The 26,403-nt window shown below is 37.4% G+C and overlaps 1 protein-coding gene across 1 annotated transcript; it reads right to left on the bottom strand.

Moving 5' to 3' along the window:
* Positions 1-4,732: 4,732 nt before the first annotated feature.
* Positions 4,733-25,451, bottom strand: CTR9 (CTR9 homolog, Paf1/RNA polymerase II complex component). The gene is made up of 25 exons (XM_062620145.1): positions 25,297-25,451; positions 23,603-23,701; positions 22,717-22,956; positions 22,165-22,282; positions 21,425-21,514; positions 19,823-19,971; positions 17,783-17,890; positions 17,212-17,319; positions 16,857-17,093; positions 16,091-16,180; positions 15,862-15,990; positions 15,601-15,784; positions 14,529-14,617; positions 14,061-14,246; positions 13,801-13,888; positions 13,404-13,552; positions 11,201-11,317; positions 10,943-11,088; positions 9,327-9,398; positions 8,015-8,150; positions 7,336-7,479; positions 6,756-6,913; positions 6,523-6,619; positions 6,079-6,191; positions 4,733-5,825 (listed from the first exon to the last, which is right to left on the bottom strand). The coding sequence occupies exons 1-25, from the start codon at positions 25,339-25,341 to the stop codon at positions 5,417-5,419; spliced, it is 3,501 nt and encodes a 1,166-aa protein (XP_062476129.1). The 5' UTR covers positions 25,342-25,451; the 3' UTR covers positions 4,733-5,416.
* Positions 25,452-26,403: the final 952 nt, after the last annotated feature.

Below are 26,403 nucleotides of genomic sequence, written 5' to 3'. Positions count from 1 at the left end.
GGGAAATGCTTTCTATTGTCTAACAGAAAAGTCACCCTCTATAAACAGCATTTAATAGAAAATTAAGTGATAATAATCTGAAAAAGATCTGGCCAGAAGTAACAGCTCTGATATTGAGAGACAAATTCAAACTTCCTGTAGCTCATGAGGAGAGTAGGCAACTTGAGTATCTCTTTTAAGACATCATCAAAAGCAGACGAGTATGCCCCAGAAGCACTCTTTACCTATCATAAAGTGTAAGAATCCTTAACAAGTATGTCCTTGCTGAAATCTAGAAACAGGCGTGCAGGTGGTTAAAAATGTATGTGCCTGGAAAGTCAAGATCATTTTGACTAAATCGCCAACTTGAATTCATGCATGAATATGCTTAGCTCCTGCAAACCCAAATGAGACATAATTCCACCTTCCTTTTTAGTGCTAGAAAATAGCTGCTGACAATAATTCTTTCTCTCCAGCTGGTGCAGGACAGCTTCCCACAAGATAAAAGTAATGCTACCTTTTGCTTAGTCAGACTCCCAGGAGAATGGGACATGTACTAGACATCATTTAGTACACCAGGGCAGATACAGACAGAAGAGCCAGTTTAGAGCAGTTTGAACTGCATAGAATTGGAACAAACCAGTTATCTGTCTTGAAGGAATGGAGATGGATGAAGAGATGTTTCATATTATCTGATGCATCTTCAAAATTGGTAGTAAACTGTCGCCACTGCAGGGAAAGTGAAGACTGGCATTTATTAGTATCTTGCCTCTGCTTCAAAGGGTCCTGCTTAAAACAGCCTATTGATTTAGCAGAATTTAGCCCAAATTAAAAAGTCACTTATGCATTAGAAAAATCAGTCTAAGCCAGAAAGTTCCAGGCTGTATCTATCACTGAAGGAATTATGCAACCAGCGAACTGTGCTTTTGACAGGAGACCAGTGATCTGAGCCCCAAATGCTGGAGTGGACCCATGATATTCCCAATGTGTCCAAGAATGTGCTGGCTGTTGCAATTAGCTTCAGGATATCTACACAGTCTTCAAGAAAGGCCAGAGAGCAGATTCATCTACTAAGAACTCTGAAGGGTTAAAAATGTTCAAAGACTCATAACATTGCCTGGACCCTTTTAAGGTTACAGAACCCACGACTGAAGTCACTGCCATGTGACTAGGTGCTAACAAACTCTCTGGTTAAAGCAGGGTATTTGTATTTTAATTGACAAAGAATGGGTGGGAAGGTACAAGACTTGCACTCTATTGAGCCAAACACAGCACATATGAAGTTCAAGCAACATCATAAGACGTTCAAGGCCAGGCTGGACGTGGTTCTGGGCAAGCCACTCTAGTTAAAGACGTCCCTGCTCATTGCAGGGCAGTTGGACTAGATGAACTTTAAAGGTCCCTTCCAAGCCAGTCAGATACGGGACATGCATAAGATAAGGATGATACAAAGTTAGAAGCAGCAACACAGACTCTTCAGCATGTATTGTTCCAAACGGAGCTGTCAGAAAAACGTAAACTCAATCAAGTCTGACAATTTGACCCAGTTTGCAGGACAAATACTTTGCCAGTCCCAAACTCTGGAGGTTGCAGAGAAAGGAGGGGTTTTGGCTAAGAGTGAAGGAAAATTATAGAAGGAAAACAGAACAACCCAGGGGGACACCTCTATCCCTGACAATGAAATAAACTTAATTCAAAGAACATAACTATGATAAGCATTCTTAATTTTTCTCACACTTACAGACCACAGGAAGAAAAATACATGAGCTACATGACTAAGCAACTGTACTTTCTATAGGTTCTGCCAAGACTAAAAAAAATAAAACCCCATTTCTAGTATAAACAGCACAAAGTTTGGGTGGATGTGGACTGAAATTCACAAGTAGAAATACTATAGATTGCCAGTATACTTACTTTTAGTTTCTCTCTTAAGTAATCCCATATTTGGTATTCCATTAGATTCCGTCTCCAAATCCTCTTCTGCAGGGCAACTACAGTCTTTAGCTAAATAATAAAAGACTATTACTAGGAGAGTGGTAAGTACTACTAGCTATAAGAAGAGTAAGTATTTGGTTACATACTCTTTTTCACGTTCATTTTGTCAACTTCCTTTGTTACCCATATTAATACTGAATTTGCCCTTGCTGATGGCAGCTCCAGCTGTAGGAATTTTTCCAGGTAACTTCTGAATTCAAGGTTCATTTACTATAAGTTACCTACTATCAAACAAATAGATCATCAGAGCACTACATCCTCAGAAACTGCACGCAACAAAGAAGGGAGGAAACTTGTTTCAGAAAGCCTGCAAGTTTTAATAAGTTAACAGTATAACTAATCAACCCCTAATGTGACAGTTTAAATCCGTGCAAGAGGAAAAGGCCTTGCTACAACAAACCTTGCTCTAAACAGTGAGATACTTAACATGAAAAGCAACTTATTCCCAGAAAGAGGCTCTTCCTTGTAAAAAGAACTGGTAGCATTTTAGCTGCAGGGTTCCCATCTCTTTGTCCAAAGCTTTCCTTGGCAGCACATTTCCCAACACATTCCTGCACCTTGCTTCTTCTGTGTGGACAGACTACTGTTGAGTTAAATTAGCAGGAAGTAAACATTTAGAAAGACAATGTATTAGTTTACATACAAATGCCTTGCTATCCAGCAACGACAGCTACTCCATCCACCAAATACTGACTTTGAAAAGTTTCTGAAAGGGAAAAACTTGAGTAGGTCAATTAAAATAAAACAAAACAAAACAAAAACCCTGAAACCCACACAACTCCTCAGCAACTTTTTTTTTTTTTTTTTAAGTTATATTTGAAGTCTTGTTCTGTGAAAGCCCCACTCTGTAAATTCCTATTTCTGGAATGAGATATTTTTTCTAATGCAACTGCTTGCTAACAGCAAACTCTGCACAATCCTCTTGTGTATTCTAGAGCAGACGAGCTCACATGTGAAGAGAAAAAAATGCCAAGCTGCAAGAGCTCAATAGGAAATACTTTTCATACAGTCATGCAACTTGTTACTGGATGCATAACAGAAACTAGGAATAACACACTTCTATAGCAACGCAGTATTCCACTTTTAAATCCCAGTATTTTATTCTGAACTAGATTACTGCTATAAATAAAGGAACGTAACAGCTGCAAGCCAACCACCTACTTGAGAAGGCAAAGAATGCTGCCAAGAGAGAGAACGACAGCAACATTATTCCACTACTGCACTTTCAAAAAACAAGCATTAGAAACTATAAAAGCTAAAACACCGCTTTCTCTCCAATTACAGCAACATGTGACTTTTTATATAACCTTAATCCTCCCATTAACCCTCCTAATCAAAGGAAAGTAAAAAAAAAAAAACAAAAACAAAAACAAACTGGAAAGTGGACTCCTGGGTTTTTTTGTGATTTTCTATTTGTTGGTTCCACCCTCCTCCTTTTACTCAGGAAAAGCAGAGGAAGAGAAGCAAAAGCGTTCTGTTCCTTTTCTTTCCCTGCTCACTGGTATCTTGTATATCTTACCATTTCACAGTTACTGAAAATATTTCTCTCCAACTGGATGTTAGACCTGAAGACCCACTCAGCATTTCGCCTAGAGCGAACTTTTACCTACAGAAAATATGTTCTCCTATGTACAGCACCAAACCAAGACCTTTAGACCTTTCAAGAGAAAGATATGATTAATAACATGATAGAAAAGGCTAAGATAGTGGAGACATATTTGGGACAGAAAAGTTTCTAAGATCCCATGGTAAGTACTATACATTTTTTTCCTTCCTGTTGTTAATAACGAGTTACTCTCATACTTGCCACTGCTCCACTTATTTCACCTTGCGTGTATTAATTCTCCTTAGTTGTACTGATTTCCTCACACTTCATAGCTTCATAAGTAGTGGCACATCAAGCTTACATACCTCATTTATCCACTGCTTCTTTGTGATTCTGGAAAAGGTGCGCACTTGTGTCATAATTCTCTTGACAGGAGAATCACTTCCTACAAGAGCCACAAATTTTCCTCAGGTGCATGTTTTCAAAGTTATCTAGCTTCCAGTCTTAGACTGTCACAAGTCTTCCACCTAAATGACTATATCAGCAAGAAGACTGAGTTAACATTCATGACAAGCACGATAGCTGTTCTTCTACTCTAATGTTACCAAGCATTTAAGTTTAAGGTAACACCACATACAGAAACTTGATACCAAAGAGAGCCATGAAGAGAGACATCTCAACTGTTCTACATTCTGCTTTGTCTGCTATGGTTACCAGCAGCCCATAAACACATGAAAAACTCCCTTACACAATAAGAACAGCTAATGCTCACAGCAAACTAGAAATAGCACCATGGGAAACTTAGCATTCAGTTAGTACTTCAAGTGAAGTATCAGCAGGGACCATCTAGACCTTCTAAAAACAGAGCAACAGAGTTGCGGCTGTACAGGCAATTAAAAACAGTAGAAACCACTACCCAGATCTACATAATATTCTCTTAGCAAATGCTTAACATAGGACTTGACCAATGAAAAGATTAGAAAAAAAATTTTTAGAACTGGCACGAAATGCTGACTTCTTCAGAGCTGCAGGGAGAAATCAGATGCACTTCAGTCTACAACACAACCATTTGCCACTACTGTTCCTGTACACATTACATGAAAGTACTTCATTCCAAAAGCCACATAATTAAGCTAAAATAAAGGTAAAACTACTTCCTCAAAACAGATTTGTCAAATTTAACATTTTAAAATAAAAATAAATCAATCAAAGTAAATAAGCAGCAACAGTTTATTGTGATACCAGCAGCTTTACCCTTCTCAAGTAATACAGAGTTCTCTAAATCTGGTTTTTTTTTTTTAACTTGCCAATTTAAATACTTCATCAACATCGTTACTTTACAAAATTTCTTTAGTATCTGCATCTTTTCAACTGATTTAACACAAAAACAGAAGGAAAAGAACAAATTCTTGTAAACACAAAGAGTTGCATCATGGCAAATGTATTCTTTAATAGAAAGTAAGAAAAACCCCCGTATTGACCTTTACTCAGAAAGAGGAAAAAGAGAAGTATCACAGCTCTTTGTTCCATTTGGTAAGATTTAAAGATCCATCTATGCATGTACAAGCACAGAACACACAGTTTTAGTCACACTGGAACCACCTAAGCAGAGATGTTATGTTCCATAGTTTTTACATGCATTCCATCCTTGGTGTGCCGATTATAGTACAGGGATTCCGTTCACTTACAGCAGTTTTAATTGAAGAATATACCATAAGCCAACTTAGAAACATCCATCAGTTGCTAACAGAAAGAACCACAGGAAGGTCTCACAACAGTCTACTAAAACATTAAAGGTTTTTTAAATCACAGTTTTCAAATATAAAAATCAGATTTTCCCCTACAACTGAAATATATTTACAGGAACATTCTTAAAAGATGGTCTCTAATTCAGATCTAATCACTGTCATCTGAACCACCTTCAGACCCCTCATCATTGGATCCTTCTGGTTCAGATTCGTTAGCAGATCCTCTGCCAGAACCCTCGTTGTCAGATCCTCTCTCAGAATCTCTGTCCGAGTCAGCACTGCGAGAAGCTGGGCGAGACTCATTTTCTGAACCACCAGAACGACTTCTCCCCGACTGCACAGACTCATTGTCAGACTGCTCCGAATCTGACTGCCTCCTTTTTCTGGCTGATCTGTCACTGTCAGAGTCTTCCTCAGATGGGTGGACACTGGACCTTCTCGGACTACCTGCCTCACTACCAGATTTGTTTCTGTTATCAGAATCACTATCAGAAACAATGGGCTTACTGTGCTGCTGTTCCCCATCATCTGAATCACTGTTGCTATTCCTAGCACGTCTGTAAGGGGAAAAAAAAAAAAAAAAGACAAAAGCAATTAAAAGATGTTATCTTCAGCTTAAAAACAAAATGAGACACCTGGATTTGAGTAACACTTGCTTTATCTGAACGAGTGCCATTAATCACCAATGGAAAGTGATGCTCTGACTACAATGAAAAGCTTCTCATAACCTTCTCATTGCCTTATTAATATTGCAGCTCCTACTGAAAGCATGCACTGAAACTTCAGTACAAAGTTAATTAAGGTTCTCACCCCTCATCAGCAATTTTGAGTTTATCCTCATCAGAAGAATCATCACTTGATGAAATGATGGCTTTTGATTTGATTTTCCCTTTCATTGAAGGAGGCAGACGTTCTGGTTTGGGCTATAGAGGGGGATAAGAAAAAAAAAAAAATGGGTTGCTTGTTCATGTGGCTGGTTAAAGTACAGACCAAATGTAGAAACAGACTCAGAAAACCAAACATGCTTGTAAGAATTTTCCATTTACAATCACTTAATTCTAGATGACTTCAGAAATATCCTATTTATCCCTGAAGCAGCAATAGCAGCAGTGAAGGAGAATAAAAATAAGCTCAAAGGCAGTTACAACATGAAGTTTTGTAATTTTCAACATTAAATAAATCTCTTGACAAGAGTAATGCTTAATTTCAAACGCATACTTAGAAAGTGATGCAGTTACTCAGGGTTTAACTTACAGCCTTCTTTTTCTCTGCTTTGGGTGGACGTCGTTTTTTAGGTCTTGGACCATTTTCATGTTCTTCATCATCACTCCCCTCATCTGTCTTCTGGGGTCTTAAACAGAAACATATTTTATAGGATTTAAGGCGTAACATCACAGAAAAACTTAACACATGCAGAAATATAGTCTCAAGAAAGTCCAGTTTATCACGTGTTACTCAGTTTCAGAGAAGTCTAAAGCATCAGTTACCTCCTCCTCTTCTTCTTCTTCCTCTCACTCTCCTCCTCTTCCCCATCTTGTTCACTTCCACTGCCCTTCCTCTTCTTTTTCTTTCTAGATATGGGCAAATCTTCATCACTGTCATCATTGACGAACTCATCAAATTCCCCTGCTCCTTTTTTGGAACGCTATAATAAATAAAAGCCCCATATTACAGCCCATTATTCACCTTCCAGTTAAAAAGCTGTCAAAAAAAAAATTCAAAATAGGAACTTTATCTGAACACATTTTCAAAGATATGAAAATGCAGACATTCTTATGCCAACTTTCCCATAGTCTCTAAACTGATATAATTTAGGAACTGATTCCAAATTCACACATAATAAAATAATCATCTTCTGTTATTTTAACATTTGAATAGGGCAGATTTTGGGATGCCTCCATGCTGGAACTTTAAATCTCAGTATTAAACCCATGCAATTTCACTCAGCAGCACCCAGGATCTTGAAATTAAAGACCTGTGCTATTGCAAGAGACCATATATAAAGAGGTGAAAATGAAAGAAATTAAAAGAAATTTTAAAAAAGGGAAAAAAAGCATTGTGTTCTACCCTGCCTCCACCGCCACGTTTTTTCTCCTTTGATCCTTCTACTTCACCAGTGAACATCAGAATATTCTTGGTTTTCTCCACATACTGAGCTCTTTGTTCCAGAAGTTTCTTCTGTTCTTCTTTTTCTCTTAGACGCTTCTCTTCCTGAAACAAAGAGAAAACAAAATATTACTACTGTATATGCAGCATTGTGGTGATTATAATCACAGGCATACAAGTGATTTGCTGACAAGAAATTGGGAAGCTGACTTTTGACAGACTATGTCATAGCAGAAGGTCCACATGGAAAATAAAAAAAAAGTTGTTTTCTACAAGCCCATGCTAGAGTAGGCAAAAGTCTGCAAGGGCTGTTGCACCAAGTGCTTCCTCACCCAGCCTGTCAGTACAGAAATCTGGTGGCAGAGCTTCTGGGGAACTAATTTTATTTCATTATAAAAATAAAAATCTAGTTCTGAGACTATGGGGAAGAAACAGTTACCACCTGTCAGCTGTAACATTCTCTGCTAGCTCTTACTGTAAATAAGAAAAATGGTTACTAGATGTTTTATCTGTAATGCCAGGTACCACCACAGAGCAACAACAGCTTATGTAATTGTAGTATGTATACTTTTTAAAAGTAAAGCAAACTTAGTATATGAATATAAAGCATACTTAGTATATGAATATAACAGAATAAAACCTGTTCTTTAAGTAGTTTTTGGCGAAGCAGCTCCTTTTCTTGCTCTTGCTTTGCACGCAGCTCCCTCTCTTCTTCATCCTGCTTGCGTGCCCGAGCTACATGGTACTGGGCTTGACTTAGTAAATCAGAGCATTGCCTGTAACATGCAATGTTTTCAAGTAAAGGAAGGTGACAGACACATACTACAAGAATAAACAGTCTTATAAAAGGCATGCATCACAACAGTATGTTCATATCACCAACAAACAAAAAAAGCTACAAAATTGCATAACATAAGAGTAGTACAGATTTTAAGTAAATTAAGCACTTTCTAGTAAGCTAATTTTTCTTGCAGTATACAATACTAGAACATATTGCTTTGTGCTTAAAAATTAGCCAGTTCGTATACAGAAAAAAACCCACATGAACATCAAAAGAATCATCCCAACTAATTCGGACAGATTCAGAAGTACAGTTAATAACAACTTGTATGTAACCACAACATACTAACAAATACAAGCAGGAAAGTAGGTAAAAATTCTATCTTAAAAATACCCAACTGTGCATAAAGTGCTCAAGCCTCATGAAACATTAAAGGAAGGTACTTTCAATACCCTTTTAGCTAACATTACAATGAGAGTTCTTTTAACATTACAATTTTCTTCCATCTATAAAGTGCTTTAACGATGCCCATTTAAGATGCCCAGTGCATGACAGCCAACAGATGTTACTTGCATACGGCTATAAAAAAAATCTTAGAAGAATGTGCAATGAATGAAACTTAGGACATACTGAGCGAAACCCTAAGATATAAGCTTACAGTGAAAATGGTTTGAGTAGGCTTGTGTACAAGCTCATTACCCTGAGCAAAAGTTAAAGCAGACTAGTCTCTGCAAACCAAAACCTTCTCATGTTTCAGTAACCGTCCCATGCTACCACCCATGAACTACCGCAAAAAACCTCCATGAAATCAATCTCATTGTTCGATTACCAAGTTTAAAGTCAAAACAGTGAAGACTAGAGATGTTTAAGTAAACGTCTCTGCACTTTCATTGATGGAAATTCTGCCATTAAAGCGGTGTCATATTTTGCAGGCTCTAGCTAATAGCAGACACCACAAGCTGAGGCCCATAGGCAACACAAAAATGTTAGAAAGCGAAGACAGGAATAGGGAGGAATCCTGCACTTGTATTTCTACTGTTCTAAGAAATACCCATTTGAAATTTAGGAATCCAGTTTTAGCATGAAAAAAAAACCAACCTAGACAAAAATATTCCACTTGGTATCTGAATGAAGGATTTGTTTGTGGTTTAGTTGTCTGGGGCTTTTTTACCTGGCTTCCGTAGCAGCAAGTGCCAAATCAAATCTCATCTTATCACCTACTTTACTCAAGTAACTGAAGTATCTGGAGAAGAAAACAACAAACAAAACTAAGCAAATATGGCTTTACTTACATGTTTATTGCAATTTTGCCTTAAAACAAAGCATTTACTCCTGAATGACAATCCTCTAAAACTCAGCAGATGAAGAAACCTCACCGATTTTCCCTATATGCAGCCCCTCTTAGTACAACAGTGTAAAAGTAGATTCAAAGTTCTCCAAACGTGAAACATTTAAAACCACTCCAGAGCAGAACAAGAAGACAGAAACATTCTGTCTTATTAATCTTAAATCTTAAGATTTCATTTACTGCTTCCAAACAATGAGTACATTGGTGACCCCAGCAGATTTATTCCTTATCTGTCATAGTTTAAGTGCCTGAAACCAGCATAAGGAAAGAAAATTTAAAAAAAAATAAATCCTTCTTGAACAGGCTCCTTGAACCTACCTGACAGGCTCTTGTGAATGTAACAAGCCTTCAAGTAGATGGGCAAGCTATGATGACCAGAGTTCTGAAAGCAGTCTCTCCAACCCATTTAAAGGAAAACAGCTTTCTAATTTTCAAGGTTGACAGTTTCCTCCCACATTCCAAAGAAATTTTAAATGACCTGATTTTGTGCTACTCTGAATTCAAATTCTTGTGCATATGAAGAAAGTAATTCCTTGCTTAAGTTTTAGATTACAGAACATATTTTCCAAGATGTGATAGGTATCTGAATTTTTAGTTAATGGGTAAAAATAAAGGCTTTCACGCAACTTTCTCAAGATAATAAATAACAAGCTTCTAACTTGAATTCAAGTTAGAATTTGTGTTCAAACGTTTAGTCTGCATTACGTAAAGCACTAGAATTGTGAAATGCTTGCTTGTATGAAAGGCTTGCCTTGACAAAATTACTGAAAAGCAGTATCTACCCTCCACATAAAAACAAGAGCTAAAAATGCATAAAGCAAACATCAGCTACACCAGCTACACCTAGGAGCAGAATAAATGACTGAAACTTCCTGTTCAATGACAGCGATTATTACATTGGATTATTCAGTTTTCTGACCACATTTTCAGAGAACTAAAAGATCTGAAACATACTTAAGGAACTGCTTCTGTTCTTAAGCCATGAAAACAGTTTGGCTTTACTTGGCAAAAGGAGTGTGAAACTAGTTGTCAAGGATTATCAGTCATTAACTAAATGACTTATATCAATAGATATTGTTTTGAACCTTATAGTTTGTTTTGAAGGAAATCATCAAAGTAGTAAAGAGTATTGACTGAATATTTTCAACATTTTTTTCAACTATTCTTTTCCAGGAAGAAGTACATCTTGGTCACAGTAATATAAAACACTTTGAGAAATACATTTTGGCCACCTGGCCAAACACAGCTGGCTCCAGCACAAAGCCTGAATGCACAGTTTTGTCAGGCCCAGTCCTTCTTTTCCTGCTAGAAACTCCAGAACTGCATAGTGTTTCACAGAAGATGATTGCTCTTCTAACCAGACTTAAGATGTATAATGCAAATTCACAGTAAAAGAACAACAAAATAAATTTTAATAATTAGAAATAAGTCATCTTTACCTGTGGGCTAGCTCCAGTTCCTTCACAGCATTAAGGACCTCCTTTAGATTGCTTTTTTCATCTTTCAGGACAGAAGTAGCTAGTCTTTGTAGCACTAAAGCCACATTAAACATAAGGACTGTGTCACTTGGCGCTACATGCCTGGCCTGTCAATGAAAACCATGCTTTAAAAACATGCTACAGAGAACAAGCATCATCATTTCAATCCCACACTACTGAATTTAAAGACACACATGACATGTTGGTTTATATTTGTACCTTTAACAAAGTTTGTTTGCACTCCTGTAATTTGCCACACTTGAAAAGAGCCCGGGCCAAATATAACAATACTTCTGTATTTTGATGCTTATAGAACTTTCTGAGGCAGTTTTCATACTGAAATGAGACCAAAAAAAAAAAAAACCAAATTAAGAGGTGACAATGGTTATTTTAGTGAGCTAACTCCAGCAACTGTTGCTATTCCTAAAAACCATTCCTATTAATGGACAACACACTAAATTATTGCCTTTTGTTTTCTTTTTTTTAAGCAGCATGTTCTGCTAAATGGATGCTTCCTTTTCACTGGTCAGAAAATTGTTTCTGCTATTCCATAGCAGAACCCTGATTTTTCTGGAAACTGGCAGCAGTCCAGGAGGTTCTGCAGGTCTTAAAATACAGTTACAAGTACCATCTATTGTAATAAAATCAACAAACCTGACTCATTTTAAGAGCACTCAGTTATTCTCTGCAGTATGTGGAAGTCTATCTTCTTTATTCATACAAGAGACGATACAAATTGAAATATATTTAATATAGTAACTCTGTATATCTGATGCAATTAGTTAAAAAAACCCACGCTCTTCTGATAAATCAACATCAGATTTGTCTTCTCCACCTAGCTGAGTAACTTGGCATGCCAAGGGGTGTCTGGTTGTTCTAAAATGTAAAATTAGACTTGTCACTATAGATTTTGTGGAGCTAGAATTAAAGCTTCAAGCAGTGATGAAACATTTCCTTTTCATTAACGAGCATCTGCTGTTTGACATACTCTTTTCTCAAGGGATCATTCAACCTTTCTAAACTTCTAAAATAGTAGAAATACAAAGTAATTTTTATTTCCAGCTCAAATACAGAAAGTGCCCTGAACCGTAAAGCCTGAAGTCGCTACTCTTGAACCGCACTGTTTTGTGAGCGGACAATTTTCACTCAGCTTTATTGTAAAAGATTTTGTATTTAGCTTAAGTCTTCCCCAGATTTGTATGTTTTATGGCAGAGAACTCACTAGGGTAGTTGTTGTGGCTGCAGTTAAGCTAGGGTATTAAATCCAATTCATTTCCCTTTGAGTCCAATACTGTTGCTTGTACTGACTGCATAGCAGAACCCAGTGAACAAAACACCTCAGTGAATAAACACATTTCTATTTAACAGTTTTACTTAAACACATTAGTAAGTGAATACAGCATTCTTTGAACAAATCAAAAGGTGAAAGTGATACCCAGTTTCCCACTGTAACTGACTGGTTAAACATTGCTAAAATTAGACTTTTCATTAGGCTCTTTGTCAATAAAAGTCAGAAGGTGTTAAGAAAACAGACCCCATTCAAACACAACAGAACGAATCTGATTTTGTTACCAGAACTTGTTCACTGGAGGATAGCAACTACTCAGGTCTTGATCAGGTAAGAAAGGCTCCAGCATCTCTTCCTCATAACCATCACAAAAAGCTTTAAGATGCCTCTGAATTAAGTATTTTTGAACCTCAATGTGAAATCAGTCTTACTGAAACACATTTGTTCTGAGCTTCTGTCATGTCCCACAATTTGTTTGTTAGGTATTTTTCCTTTTTTTTTTTTCTTTCTGTTTTTGTACGCTTACTTGTATGCTTTTGATCAACTAATTGAGTCAATTGAGTTACAAGAGGTTGATACTTGGAAGCTGGCTTGCTTAAGCAGGTTGAACTAGATGACATCAACACACTTCTTCCAACATCAATTACCTTGTGATGTTAACCGTGGTGAAGGAAATCATGGCACATAGAGTTCTTCAGACATCTCTGACTGTTATTTATACAATCATTATCAAGAACAAAAATAGGAAGTGTTGCTATTAAAAAATTCCAGCAGAAAACTGTATTTGCTTACTTCACTAACATCTGAATTTAAATCACATACAGTAACTATACTGACTGAAATCTCTCCAACTAAAACGTAATTCAAAGACCGTAATGCTAAGCCAATTATGGTTTGACTCTGCTACCAAAAAAAAATAAAAAATTTCTACAAGCTGGGAGGTGCTTTGTAACCCCTTACCCACATTTGGCAGTTTGTTTTTACATCTAGACTTGACAGCCAATGGCAAGCTAGAATCAGACCTTTACCCTGTTAAAATGTTAATCAGAAACTTTTGCAGCTGCTAGGACAGCAGAGAAACATCCAGAAATCATCTAACCCAACATATTACGTAGTCCAATTTAGAGATGTTACCATCTGCACAGCACTGATGTACTGTTTCTGTTCTACGTAGATATGTGCCAAATTCAGCCACACATCACTGATATCTGCTGTTGCCTCTCTCACTTGGGCAAAAACATCACGAGCTTCACGGAAATATCCTTTGTGTGCCAAGACAGCTCCTAAGGGGAAAGTAATATGTACATCATAAGCTTCCAGGTTCATGGACTATGTCCTTCTACCAAAGAAAATGAAACATTGCCTGAATAAAGTTACCCATCAAAAACTAAGTGTGACAGCTGCCATGCAAAAGCTATTCTTTCCTGTGCTCCAGTTTGCAGCATTCAGGGCCTGCAAAATCAATTCTACATTAAAGCATGAAATATAAGAATATCAACACCTCTGAAGGAAAACAGAGTCTAATATTCACCTATGCCATTAGCAGCATACAAATTTTTTGGATCATTTCTGAGTACTTGCTTGTAGATTGCTAATGCACGGTCTTGATGACGCTTCTCCTGCAGGAAAAAAAAAAAAAATACCCCAATTATTACTCATTTCTGTAGTAGGGTATTGCAAGATCTACACGGAGGTTTTGTGTACTATAAGATGCCAAATAGGCATCAAGAGTAGCTAACAGCATATAAAAATTAAATAAAACCATACACAGGGCAGAAAGACGCCTATTACCTTTTCTCTGTCTCTTGTGGGTTGATGAAGAGTCTGCAACCAGACATTGCCAAGAGCCAGCATGGAGTAAGTATCATTTTGTGTGGAGGGCTGCTTCAATATTCTTTCAAATTTCTTCTGTCCTGGACCCCACTCTTGTTTAGCCAAGTGAAGGTTGCCAATCAGAGACCAGGCATCCGGATGGTCCTAAATAAAAAAATAAAAAACACTCTAAGTTGCAAAAGCACCGTTTTGCCTGCAAGCTCAATTTTCCAAGTATAAAATGCTGTTTTTCTTTAATAGAATTCCATACTAAAAAAACAAACAAAAAAATAAACCCCTAAAAACCAAAGCACGTAGCAGATTACAGTAGTTCCATCCTAATTCATATGAACAAACAAAATGAAGATGCAACAAAAGGAAAATAAAATTTTAAGTTGTTAACATTTCAAGTGTTTTAAAACCTTAAACACTTAAAAGGTTACAAACCTGATTTATCTGAAGTGCTTCTTTAAACCAATCAGAAGCCTCATAAAAGTTTCCTTTATCCCTAGCCATAGCTCCCAACCGTAAGTAGCCTAAAATAAAAATAGAAAATAATATAAAACTCAGGAAACAGGTTAAAGTCATCTCAAACAAAGAATTTCAAATGCAGTTTTTTCCTTGATCAGCTAAGGACAGCAAACATTAAGACATCCTCCATATTCTATTCATATTGAGACACACCACGTGAAGAGGAATGCTCATCCACAGTAGTGATAAAGAAGTTGCAGATTTCTAACAGTTAAAGTAATATAAATGTTTTTAATTGGTTTCCTAAGTTAAAGACAATTGAGAAACCTCAAAGAAAGGATACATCAGTTACATCATTTTCTGCTCTTCAATTTAAACAGCTCTCCCATCTCCACAAGCTTTGAGAAGAGTACCAGCTAGCAAAGTGAAAATGGAAAACAAGTAGGGAAAGGGCTATAGATTAGGCTCGGCATAGTGTGCTGCAGATTGCTGAGCAAGGGCTACCACCTCACCTTTGCAGAAAATATTACATGGCAGCTACCTGGGGGCAAGACAAAAAGCTGAGTGAGGACTAAAAACAGGTGCACCACAGAAGTTGTGCTGAGACCCTCAACAACACTTCATCCCTGAAGGAAGGTAAAGGTCCAAGACATAAAGTGATTCTCCCACAGGGTCTCCATTTCCACCCACGTAGGTAGAGCTACAGAGCCTGGGCATATCAATTCGATGGCCTTGACTGCACCTGAGTGCTGAGACGCTAATGCTTTGGTGGGGGTGCGGAGCAAGTAAGCAAAGGCATGCAAATCTAGAGAAGCTAATATTGCCAGATTTCTGGAGTATAGCATGATTTACCTAATAATTAGAAGGCTTAAAGCTCAAGATTAGACTGTAAGGATGATGCTGGCCTTAAAAAAAACAACAAAAAAAACCAAAACTGCTATGGAATAAAGTGAAGACAGATATAAGGACACCAGAAGACAAAGAAAATGGGAAGGTTTTGGGGTATTGTAAGGAGGACTGTGCAAATAAAATATCAAATGTTTCTTACAATCAACGTAATTAGGATGTTCTCTTAAAATGTTTTTATACAGCTTTTCCGCTTCATGAAATTCACACATAGCCTCATATAGTCTGGCGAGGTTATAGGACGTTGTTACAGAGATAGCATTGTAGTAATGCTCATCATGTTCAGCTTCTGCTTTCGCACGATCCAGTGATGCCAAAAAATATTTCTGAAGTATAAAAAGAAAAAAGAATGAAGCATTCCAGAATATTCTTAAAGGAAACTCAACTCAGAGTAATTATATACCTTTGCTTCTCCCAGGTTTCCCAGCCTGAAGTGCAAAGCACCCACGTTATTGAGTATCTCTGGTGGGACATCAGCCTGTACTTTCTCTTGAAGAATGCGTGTAGCCGTACCATAGGCTGACAGTGCACCCTTCACAAGGAGAGAGAAAATGGATAAAAGCATTAAGAGAATGAGCTCTGCATGCTGTTATGAAAAGCACACAATTTACCCAATGTATATTAATAAATACCTGTATATCTGTCTGTTCTAGAATTTGGGCTAGCTCAATCCATGCCTCTACATCATCAGGATACTGTTCTGTGACTTTTTTTAGATGCCCCTGAAAACCAGCAGAAAACAATTATGCCTCTTTGTGGACAAACTGTTTAAAGGAAAAAAAATTAAAATCAAAAGAGTAAAGGTATTAACCTTAATACTAAAAAGATGTAACAGACTGCAAAAGAAACTATCCTAAACATCTGCACAATTTGGTCACAAAAAATTGCATTAGTTTCCTTTCTTTGTAACTATTTTTTCCTGTAGAACATAACACCTTATGTGTACATATTTTCTTAAGCTTAAAGTGTCAGAGAAACAGAAACTACTATACCAACATGAGAAACTAGTTTAACAGTGATGTCTATGATTCTTTGCATTTATTTACCTGAGATTTTAAAAACAGTTTCATTGGAAATCACTGGCTAATTTACCATCTTCAGAGAATTTTAACATGTATAGGAAGAATTCTGCCCTTTTCGTACTACTAAATACAAGCATGAGGCTGGGGTTCCTCTAAGTTCCTGGACTTGCTTTAGCTAGAGCCCAGTAGGAGCCTCAGTTCTGTTCAGAAGTGGTGACTCCCCACAGTTCAGAGGATCTCTCTCATGACAACCAATATTAAATATTCTACACCTACAGCCAAGTAATCCTGAGTTTCATGCAACACAAGATACAGTCTGAATTTCAAGTTCCACTATTGTATGTAAAAGGACAATGCTGGCAGAAGCAAAACTTACCTTTGCAATGTCCCGTTTCTCCTGATCTTCTGAAGCCGCATAAAGAGATCCAAGGATTTTCATAGTCTCATAATTGTTAGGATAGGCTTTCAAAACTTTTTCAAAGCATTGTGATGCATTCTCTTTGTCCCCTCGATAAATGTACATTTGACCCAACCCAAAAAATGGAAGTACAAAAGAAGATGAAGCAAACTGAGTGGCCTGGTAATAATACTGGAAAGCTTGATCATAATCTTCCTGTTTAAAAGAAGTGAATAAATGACAGGTAGTGTATTCACAGGTAAGCTTTGTATAAACTTTCGTAACACATATTTTAACTGTAATCTCAAAGGATGCTTTTAAAAAATTGCCCTACCTGTACGTGAAAAGACCTAGCCAGCTGATAACAACTTTCTGCCTGCATCGCTTCAACTTCTGTATTATGGAAAGCATGAAGAGCCAAGTGTTGTACTTTACCATAGTCCTGAAAAAAAGGAAGTTAAATGAAATTTAAAAACCTTCATTATTTATGGCGAAGTGATTTATTATTTAAACAAGGATAGCTTGAAAAGACAAGAAAGCTTTAGCCATAGCACTGATTAAATTATGACATTTAGTGGTTATTGTTTTGTTTTTTCTCTATCTCATATTTTAAAGCATGGATGGCTAGGGGGAATCAGGTGGGATGACACCCAAACCAAAAAAAGACCAACCAAAAACCCCCAAATGCATTCAGGACACAAACGCCACCTTGAATTAAGAAATAAGTGTACCGTTTTCTGGCTTTCTTGAAAAACATTTACACACAATTTACACTTGTCCACCTAGATTAACAGTTCCATATTAGACACCACTTTGCCTGATGAAATGAGACTGAATCTAACACCAGAATCCTTGCTGTTCAGAGTTATCAAGTATTCAACTATAAAATTCCATAGACTTTTTACCTTCTTGAAGAAGAAGTGATTAGCCAAGTGATTCAACACCATTGGATTACTGGGATCAATTGTGTAAGCCCTAGAGAGGAGTTGAACACCATTCTTGATGGAATCAGCCTAAATAAAACATTGACAGATATTAGCTGCATCTCAATAGCTGTATCTTATTAACACCTTCAAAACTATTCTTCAGTCTGCACTGCTTCAAGAAATCTGACAAAACCTTGCTGGGTTCACATAAAAAGTAAATTCAGCTATTAGCTTTTCTCCCTGCAGCATATAGATGGAAAATGGAAAATTAGGCCACTACACAGGGATGGAAAAAAGGAGAGCAGGGAAAAATAAAGTGCAACCGTTAATCATGGTGTCCTTTGACATTTCACACTCACACCCCGAAATCCTTCCTTCTACTGTCCAATGTTCCTCGCTCCTGTTTGGTGTCAGTTTCAGCCTTTTACACAATTCATTCAACAGAGAAATGAAAATACTCACACACTTGAATTCTAAACAAGAATTTCAGATGCTGAATTAAGAGCTACTAGAACTTAAGTTCTAACTGAAAATGGCAGAAGTTTGTAGTATTTACACAGGGATATCATTATATCAACTTAGCCTTTTCTGAAGAAATTTTAATTTAAAGAAAGTTTTCCATGGATACAAATTTGACCCACCAACAAGTTCAAACTCATAACTGATAAAATAGTTGCCATTTTTTTGGAACACCCATGAAATCTGTATCACAAGCATGTCAACTTAATTCTGTATTTATTTCTTAACAGAAACACCACAAATGGTATCTAATAATCATGTAACATCTGTGCTTTACTTTGCAATTATTATCAGCAGAAAGCTATCTTACTGAACAGATCAGGTTTTATGAGGTTGAGACATCAGACGAAGTCGAACAGGCAGCGAAAAAACACAGTACAAGTTGTAAAAACACAAGTAGAAAGGCACAGATGATACATTTCTTACAAAGAACACAAAACATATTTGGGTGGTTCAGCTTTTAATCACAGCTTTTGAAAGCTTAAAGCAAGTGTGCTCATTCCTTGACTTCGGTCAAAAGACCTTCCGGAAAAAAACAGAAAGGAAGATATCAGGTTTCATTAGTTTCTCACCCATAAAATTGCGTATTAAAATCTGACCTAAGAATATTTTTGGTTGTCTTCGTAGTTTTAGGAAAGAAAACTCTCATACCCATATATTTTGGAATTCTTGATGGAAGTCTTCACAGCTGTTTTTTTTCCCCACTCCCCTGTGAAGCAATGAACTAAGTAATTTTCAGACAGTCTGTGCTAACAGAAGACCTTTCTAAGGATGCACGTGTTCTACAGATAGCATAACGCTAAAGTTTAGCAACACACAATTATTTATATGTATTTTTTTATTACTTAAAAGTCTCATCCTCCACTGATAACTTCCTTAGCACAGATTACCCATCTCAGATCTTATGATCCCAACCAAGATAAATGAGCATATGTATTTTAGTAGTGACACAACATCTGGAGAGGTAGGATCACCACTTTGTTGTGGTTTCATCAGCCTAGTTATAATTTTTCCTTGCCTACTCCCTGTTTTACCATGTGGCATACATGCCAATGTAGCTTGAATACATCTTTAACACTTGTTTGAAAGCTTGTGTTCCTTAGAGCCCAGGACTAACCCCCTGGGACTGTATCTCAGGAGTGATATTTTGAAATCAGCACTTTTGGATTTTTTTTTTCCAGTGACATAAATTCACACAGATATCCCACCAGGGATTTTTATTATTTTAATTAATATTGTTAACCTAGCACTGCTTTTCTTAACACCTCTACAAGAAACAGAGTTTAAGATTTTAACAACAGCAGAAAGCTATTCAGAATGTGGCGCTCACATAACAAGTATATACCTGTATCATCATTCAGTAGTGACACAGACTTAAAATGACTTAACCACAAAAGTTATTGCCCCATTTAAAACATGGACTAAGTTTCAAAGGATAAAAAGTTTGCTTTTTCAGATAAGAAGTAAACAGAGTATGGATTCTTGTAAAGCCAGACACACCTCTTTATTATTGAGTTCCAGAACAGCCAGTCCAACCAAAGCCCCAACGCATTTTGAATTCAGTTCCAGAGCCCTGCTGAACGCTAAGCGAGCTTTTTCCAGCTTGTTCAGTTTCACGAAGCAGTGGCCCATACCTAAACGAACCTCAGCTAGAGAGCAAAATGACACCATTAAGAATCCCAAAATTTCAACTTTAAGACTCTTTTTTACATTCTGGACATCAACTGAAGTAAAAGCAGAATTTTTAGTATTTCTTTAAAACTGGTAAATCCATCTAACTACTTGGTGGTTTTAAAGGCAGCCTCCCACATTTGGCAGCAAAACTAACTTTAACAGATTAGTAAGACTCTGTTTCTTCATCCACCCCAGAACACTGGCCTAGTATCTCCAAAAGACACTGATACTAAGTAAATAAAAAACTGCTATTATGGAAATTTATTTAAAAGTTAAATAAAGACATTTAAAAAATGCCAGATCAAAGAACTGGAAATTTCTTACGCAGGGTAAGTTCACCCAAGACTAGACAGCCTTCAGAAATCACAGACAAATAAGTCAGCTCATATGATCAACTGATTCACTGCTAACAAAATGCTGTTTATCATCCTTTAACTTCCATGATCAAATGAATACAGAGAATTTACACCATACTGCACTTTCAGACTGCTTGTGAACTAAGAATGCAGACATTTATGAACAGCAGTGTGTGTTTGTGTGAAAAAGGGGAGTAAATCAGAGAATCATAGGGCTGGAAAGGACCTCTAAGATCATCCACTTCCAACCCCCTGCCATGGGCAGGGACACCACACACTAAACCATGTCAACCAAGACTCCATCCAACTTGGCCTTGAACACTGCCACGGATGGAGCATTCAGTTTCCTTGGGCAACCTGTTCCAGTACCTCACCACCCTCACAGTAAAGAGTTTCTTCCTTATGTCTAACCTAAGGTAAGGCTTGCATTTCTAAATGCACTGTTGTAGCAATGATTCTTGCACTAAATCAGGCTATAGTGTACACATCAACATTGTAATAAATTTTTTTCAGATGGGTTATGGCTAAGTATACCACATCTCTCAAGAGACTTTAGGGTATTTATGATTCTAATGCAAATATCCTGAACTAGTATCTTCAAATCATAGGCAACACTTTTACAGCCACTACTAATAGCTTTCCCAGATTTTTGCATTAAGAAAAATCATATACAAGCAAGGTCACATCATGTACTATAAGCAGAATTTTAATTTTCCTCTCTTGTTTCACTATTAATGCTAACATGTAATTTTCTTAATCCTTATTCCAAGAGCTCAGAGACAGATTCTGCAAAAGTCTTGAACAGGTCAGTTCCCCAAAAATTTTTACTTTTCTTACATACGTCTTCTCATTTTCAAATGATTATTTTCAAAAGGTAATAATTAGAAAAAATGAAATTTTCCTAAACACAACTACCTTCTCTAACAATTAAGGAACAATTCAACAAACACCTTAACTCCTCCATAATGAGGGTTGGGTCTTTTTTTGACAGCCTAGGTATTTGAATTAGGAGTACTTGAGTTAGTTTGCAAGCACAGCAAATATTTCCACTCACAAATACTTTCTCTGTTACCTGGGCAACCTGGATTGGTACGCAATGCCTTCTTGTAGTAGGCAAGGGCTCCTCTATAATCTTTCTTGTTGAAAGAAATGCATGCTTTACCTGTTAATAACATACCAGTTACAAATAAATCAGAACTATAAACAAAGCAGTTACAAATCAGAAGCTCGTAAGTATTTAAGTTGTACTGTGCTGATTTTCAAAAGTTAGTTAAAACCAGAAAATTCAGACAACTACAACTTATTATTTATGACTATGTCAAGCTTATGGAAAAAAAAAAAAAAAAAAAAAAAAAAATCAAACATGGGAATATACCAGGTTACTAAATTTACTTTTTCATGGGTTTCTGCAGAAACTTAATTCCTTCCTGGTCCAGAGGAAAGACACTTACTAAAACTAGATTAATTAATGAAGAAATTAAAATCCATGTGTTACAGCTCATCACTACTGTTATCGTCATTATCGTCACCTTCAACAGAGTCTACAGCTTCACTTACACCATCAGGGAAATACAAGTAGTTGGACTGGATATATACCCATGGGTCTCAGAAGATGCTAGCTAACAGTATACTTTTTCCTAGCTCTTTCACCTACATATACCTCCCAAGTTTAAATCTCCATCATGTACTTCTGGCCAAAAGTGCACACTTCTTGATTGCATTTTCATCTCGCATATGTACTCTTCTTAAGCACATGATTCATTCCAAAACTGGAGAGACCAAGCTTTTACACAAATACCCACAAACTCATACCAAGAAGGGCAGGAATATTATTTGGAGACTGGTTGAGCACAAAGTGGAACTGTGCATCAGCTTGGTCCATCTTATCTCCTTCAAGCAGACAAAAGCAGGCTCTTCCCAACAAGTGATTCTAGATAGGGAAAAAAATTGTGACACATTTATCTTTGTAAAATATGAAGAATTAGACTACCTGAAATATTAACTGGCTATGCCATAATGTTTTCTATGATTAATTTATTTATCTTAGATCAGGAAGAAAAATAAAACAAGAAGGGTCTTTATCATCCACTTCTAAAGTTCACGTATTATCAAAATAGTAACAACCAATCCTTCCTCCCCAACCAACCAAAGTTGACTGACATAGCTTATCAGGTGTCCCAAGCTAGAGATAATTATTTCTGGTGGCACAGCGCACATTTCAGATACTTCAAAGTTTTGATTATATATGCTACGCTAACAGACTTTAAAGCCTAAGCAATTTCTATTTTCCTTTTAGTGAATCAATACTTGTTTTTTTTACAATCACTAGGTAATTTAAAAATATGTATTTTTAAACTTTTTTACCTGATCATACATGATAATTTTGTCAGCCATAGTATACAACAAGGTTGCTTGTGTGATGAGCTCCTTCTTGTTATCTTTGTTCTTCTCCTTCCGAGCCTGCTGTACATAGTACGCTGCCAGAGTATCCAGACACGTCATTTGATCTTTTTCATGGTCTCTGTAGTCCAAGTTACCATCTATGCGTGCAGCTTCCAACAGCTTCACAAAGTCTTCTGTTTTTCCTTGTTTGTAGTATTCCAGCTATAAAACAAATAGTTTTATCAGACAATACTACCCCAGAGAGTAAGTAATATATCAAGTTGATGCTTTACGTGCTACACAGATTCTTTTTCCAAAATGTACATATAAATCAGACATAAATGTAGGGATAAATCAGACATAAACATATGGATAATCATACAAAGGCATTCCAATACCACAAAATATTTTTCTGTCATCATCCTAACTTTGTATTTTTACATTAAAACACAAGTCTTACAGCTATTTATAAGTGAAAAATGAACTGGTTTTCCTCTGAACTTCTCTGACTTTTTGCATATTTCACCGTATCTATGGTATAGATATGGCACCCTCCTCTTTTATGAAGTGCAAAATCAAAGGCACAAACCAGAAAACTATGGGTTGAGGGAAAAAAAAAACCCACACACAAAAAAAAATCAAGCTTAAAAATCAGGCCTCAAGCAGCATTGTTTCAAGAAAAAAAGGGTGAAATTAAAATCTTTATATGCATATGTCAAATCCAAAATATCTGGCCTAGAACCAGCAAGTGAATAACTCCATTCAGTTCCTGTAGAGTTCAGTTATCCCTGGTCATAACAGTAAGCAAGTGAAAGTTATTATTTATTTGAATATAATATTTAAATATATAATTTGTATATATACTAACCGCTAAGGCAATCCATATGTGCAGTTGAGTGTGTTCCTGTTTCAGTATACTTATAACTTCATCACCCTCAGGTAACTGATCGAAGTCAAGCTCAATAACCTAGAACCAAACAATACAGATTTTCTTTTTACAAAGCATTAACAATCATAGAGCTCAAAGGAAGCTGGACATTTCAGAGCACAAACCAAACAATTATTTGTATTTAAACAAGGTTACGAACAAAGAAGGAAGTGATAATGTATTGTATTCTGTACAAACAAAAGTGACGGCTTTTCACAAATGTCAGAGAAAAGACAGCTCCATACTTCGGATACTAGTTAGAAAGAATAAGCAGAAATGCTTTCATATTAGTCATCTACATTGCAATTTAATTTTACAGCAAGAGGTGCAGTTGTTGTACCCAGGCTTGTACCCCTATTACCAGTGCAGGGACTCTTTCTCCAAAGACTGGATTAGAGCAATCCAGTTTATATGGGTTTATAGTTTTGACTACATAACACTTGAGAGTACCAGCAAAAATATTTCTGCTACTATTGAATCTCCTGTTTGACAGATGATGTTTTAAAATTTGGGCAACTCTCATTCACAATCTAAAATAATTATTAATGAGAAATAGACATCACCAACACAGCAAATAAATACAGAAGTTAAAAAGGGCAGTTAAAAAAAGGATTTTATAGCAATCTGTAGTGATTAATTCAGAACTTCAGCACCCAAGCAGTCCTAGCCATGGCTCGAACAGCAGCACCAAGAACAACTACTCATGTTGAGACCTGACATCAAAATTTCTGTCACAGAAGAAAAAGCCCTCCAACGTGTAGCCTCCAGACGGCAAAATACCTTTCTGAGACTTAACTCAATGGAAGTTATATGGAAATTTGTTGGAGTACAGATACATATGCTCACAAAAATACATTCTTCAACTTAGAGGCAGTATGTTTCATTACCTTATTCAGCTACAGTATTAATTTAGTACCTGCTGTGGAATGATTTAACTTCAAACTTTGTAATACCTGTGAATTTCCAAATATTCTCTTAAGCGTTTTTAACCTTGGCTTGTGACAATCTACCTTAACTAAAGAAAAATTAAATAAATTTCTAAACCCACACTGAAGTAACTTTATAGTTACCTGCGTCTATATGCTGATTTAGGAACATGCACACTATTTACAAATCAGCGCGGTCAGGAAAATCAGCATCTAACGAACTAGGGAGAGAATTCAGCTGGACAAGGCCACCATACACAAGCCAAAACTGAAGATCAGACACTGTTTCCAGCAGGGCCGTCATTCCTGAGGGTTGCATATGCTTTAAGTATGTATTATCGGAGAAGAGGCTGCCCCTTCCCTCACCGACGTGTGATACCGAAAGATTCCGGATAGACTGCCTGCCTCCCGCGGCTCTCCGCCACCACCAAGGCACCAGGCAAGGACAGAGAGATGATTGCTAGCAGATAGTGGACACCGTTCACCAGGTGAACCGAGGTTTCGATTTCTCTCCGCAAAGCAATACACCTGTTTGAAGCAACTTCTTCCGCTCACGGAAGGGAGCGACCGTCTCCCTCGAGCCCGAGACCCAACTAGAAGAGAAAGCGACTACCGCCTGCGCCCCGTCAAGCAACACACAGCGCGCCCTTTCCTTCCTCCTCCTCGAGTCCAGACCACGCTACCGCCACCCGCCAGCCCCCGACTCGCCTCATCGGTGTCCCGGAGAGGGATCTCAATAGACCCCCGCGACATGATGGCGACTTCACTGCCCGCCGAGCCGCCTGCCCGCCGTAGCCACCAAGCGCGCACTTCCCCTCCCAAGCACCAGCTGACCCGGACGTGTTCGGGCCGAGGCGGGGGGAAGGCTCCGCCCCCCGAGGCACAAAAAGCCAATCGCAGCGAGCCTCGAGGGTCGCTTTGCTCCCGTGCGCGCGCGGGGTTCTGTTGCTACGGCAATGGCGGCCTCGGGTCCGCCCCTCAACGGCGAGCCGGGCTGCCGCGGGAGTGTTGCGTTTGGAGGAGTCAGGCCCCCGCTTAAAGCGGGAACAGGCTCCTCAGGATGGAGCGAGGGCTTCCCGGGGACTTGCAGGCAGGCATTAGTCCCGCTAATGTCTACATATAGACCACTTACCTGCAGAAATATATACAATACCCAGAAATAATGCTGTGTGTTTACACGCTTGTAAACTGAATAGATTTACACCTGGTTGCTGTCTGGTCTTCATACCATGACTCCCTCAGGCTGTACCTCATCTCATGTCATTTTAAAATCGTTAAAGATTTCCAACTAAGTGCATTAAAACGTGTGAATTTTCCCTGTCTTCATGGAAAACAAAATAGCGTATAAATCCAAATACATATCGGACTAACTTAAGTGGTGTAAAATTGTTATTATATATTTGCAAGTTTTTTAGCCACAGTTTGGCCACCTCTTTTTAAATTATCTAGGGTTTGGGGTTTTTTAATTAAAAATACTGAATCTGATAAAATTCTGAATCCTGAATGTGGGCCCTGACCCTGAAACTTGTTTTCTGCAAGGCCTTCAGCCATATGGAGCTGCATGAGTAAAGAAGGAATTATAAAATTGGGTTCCTAAATTATTTCTTCCAGTGGTGATGGCAGATGTGCTGATGTATTTGGATAAAATGCGTTGTGCACAGTAACATACAACCAATCTTAGTTATTTTTGCAGCTATATCAAAGGAAAAAGAAAAAAAGGTAGTAAGACTAAAAGATCCTCTGGCACATTTCTACTAAAATTTAGAAAAAACCCACATCTGTGATGTATCAGTTAAAAAGCATATTAAACCCTAA

Source organism: Pezoporus occidentalis, unplaced genomic scaffold (assembly GCF_034315485.1).
Source record: "Pezoporus occidentalis ecotype Australia unplaced genomic scaffold, CSIRO_AGI_Poc_V1 ctg22, whole genome shotgun sequence".
Lineage (NCBI taxonomy): Eukaryota > Metazoa > Chordata > Aves > Psittaciformes > Psittacidae > Pezoporus > Pezoporus occidentalis.
Note: the sequence above shows the minus strand (reverse complement) of the source record. Positions and strands in the feature narration are given on the sequence as shown.

What these genes read in the sequence shown, in the direction of transcription:
- CTR9 (XM_062620145.1), bottom strand. Translation starts at nt 25,341, where the DNA reads ATGTCGCGGGGGTCTATTGAGATCCCTCTCCGGGACACCGATGAG. An exon ending in CTAGGTCTTTTCACGTACAG is followed by an intron (nt 17,094 to 17,211) that starts GTAGGGCAATTT and finishes TCTTTTAAACAG; the next exon opens with GAAGATTATGATCAAGCTTT. An exon ending in GTATGCTGCTAATGGCATAG is followed by an intron (nt 13,553 to 13,800) that starts GTGAATATTAGA and finishes CTTTCCCCTTAG; the next exon opens with GAGCTGTCTTGGCACACAAA.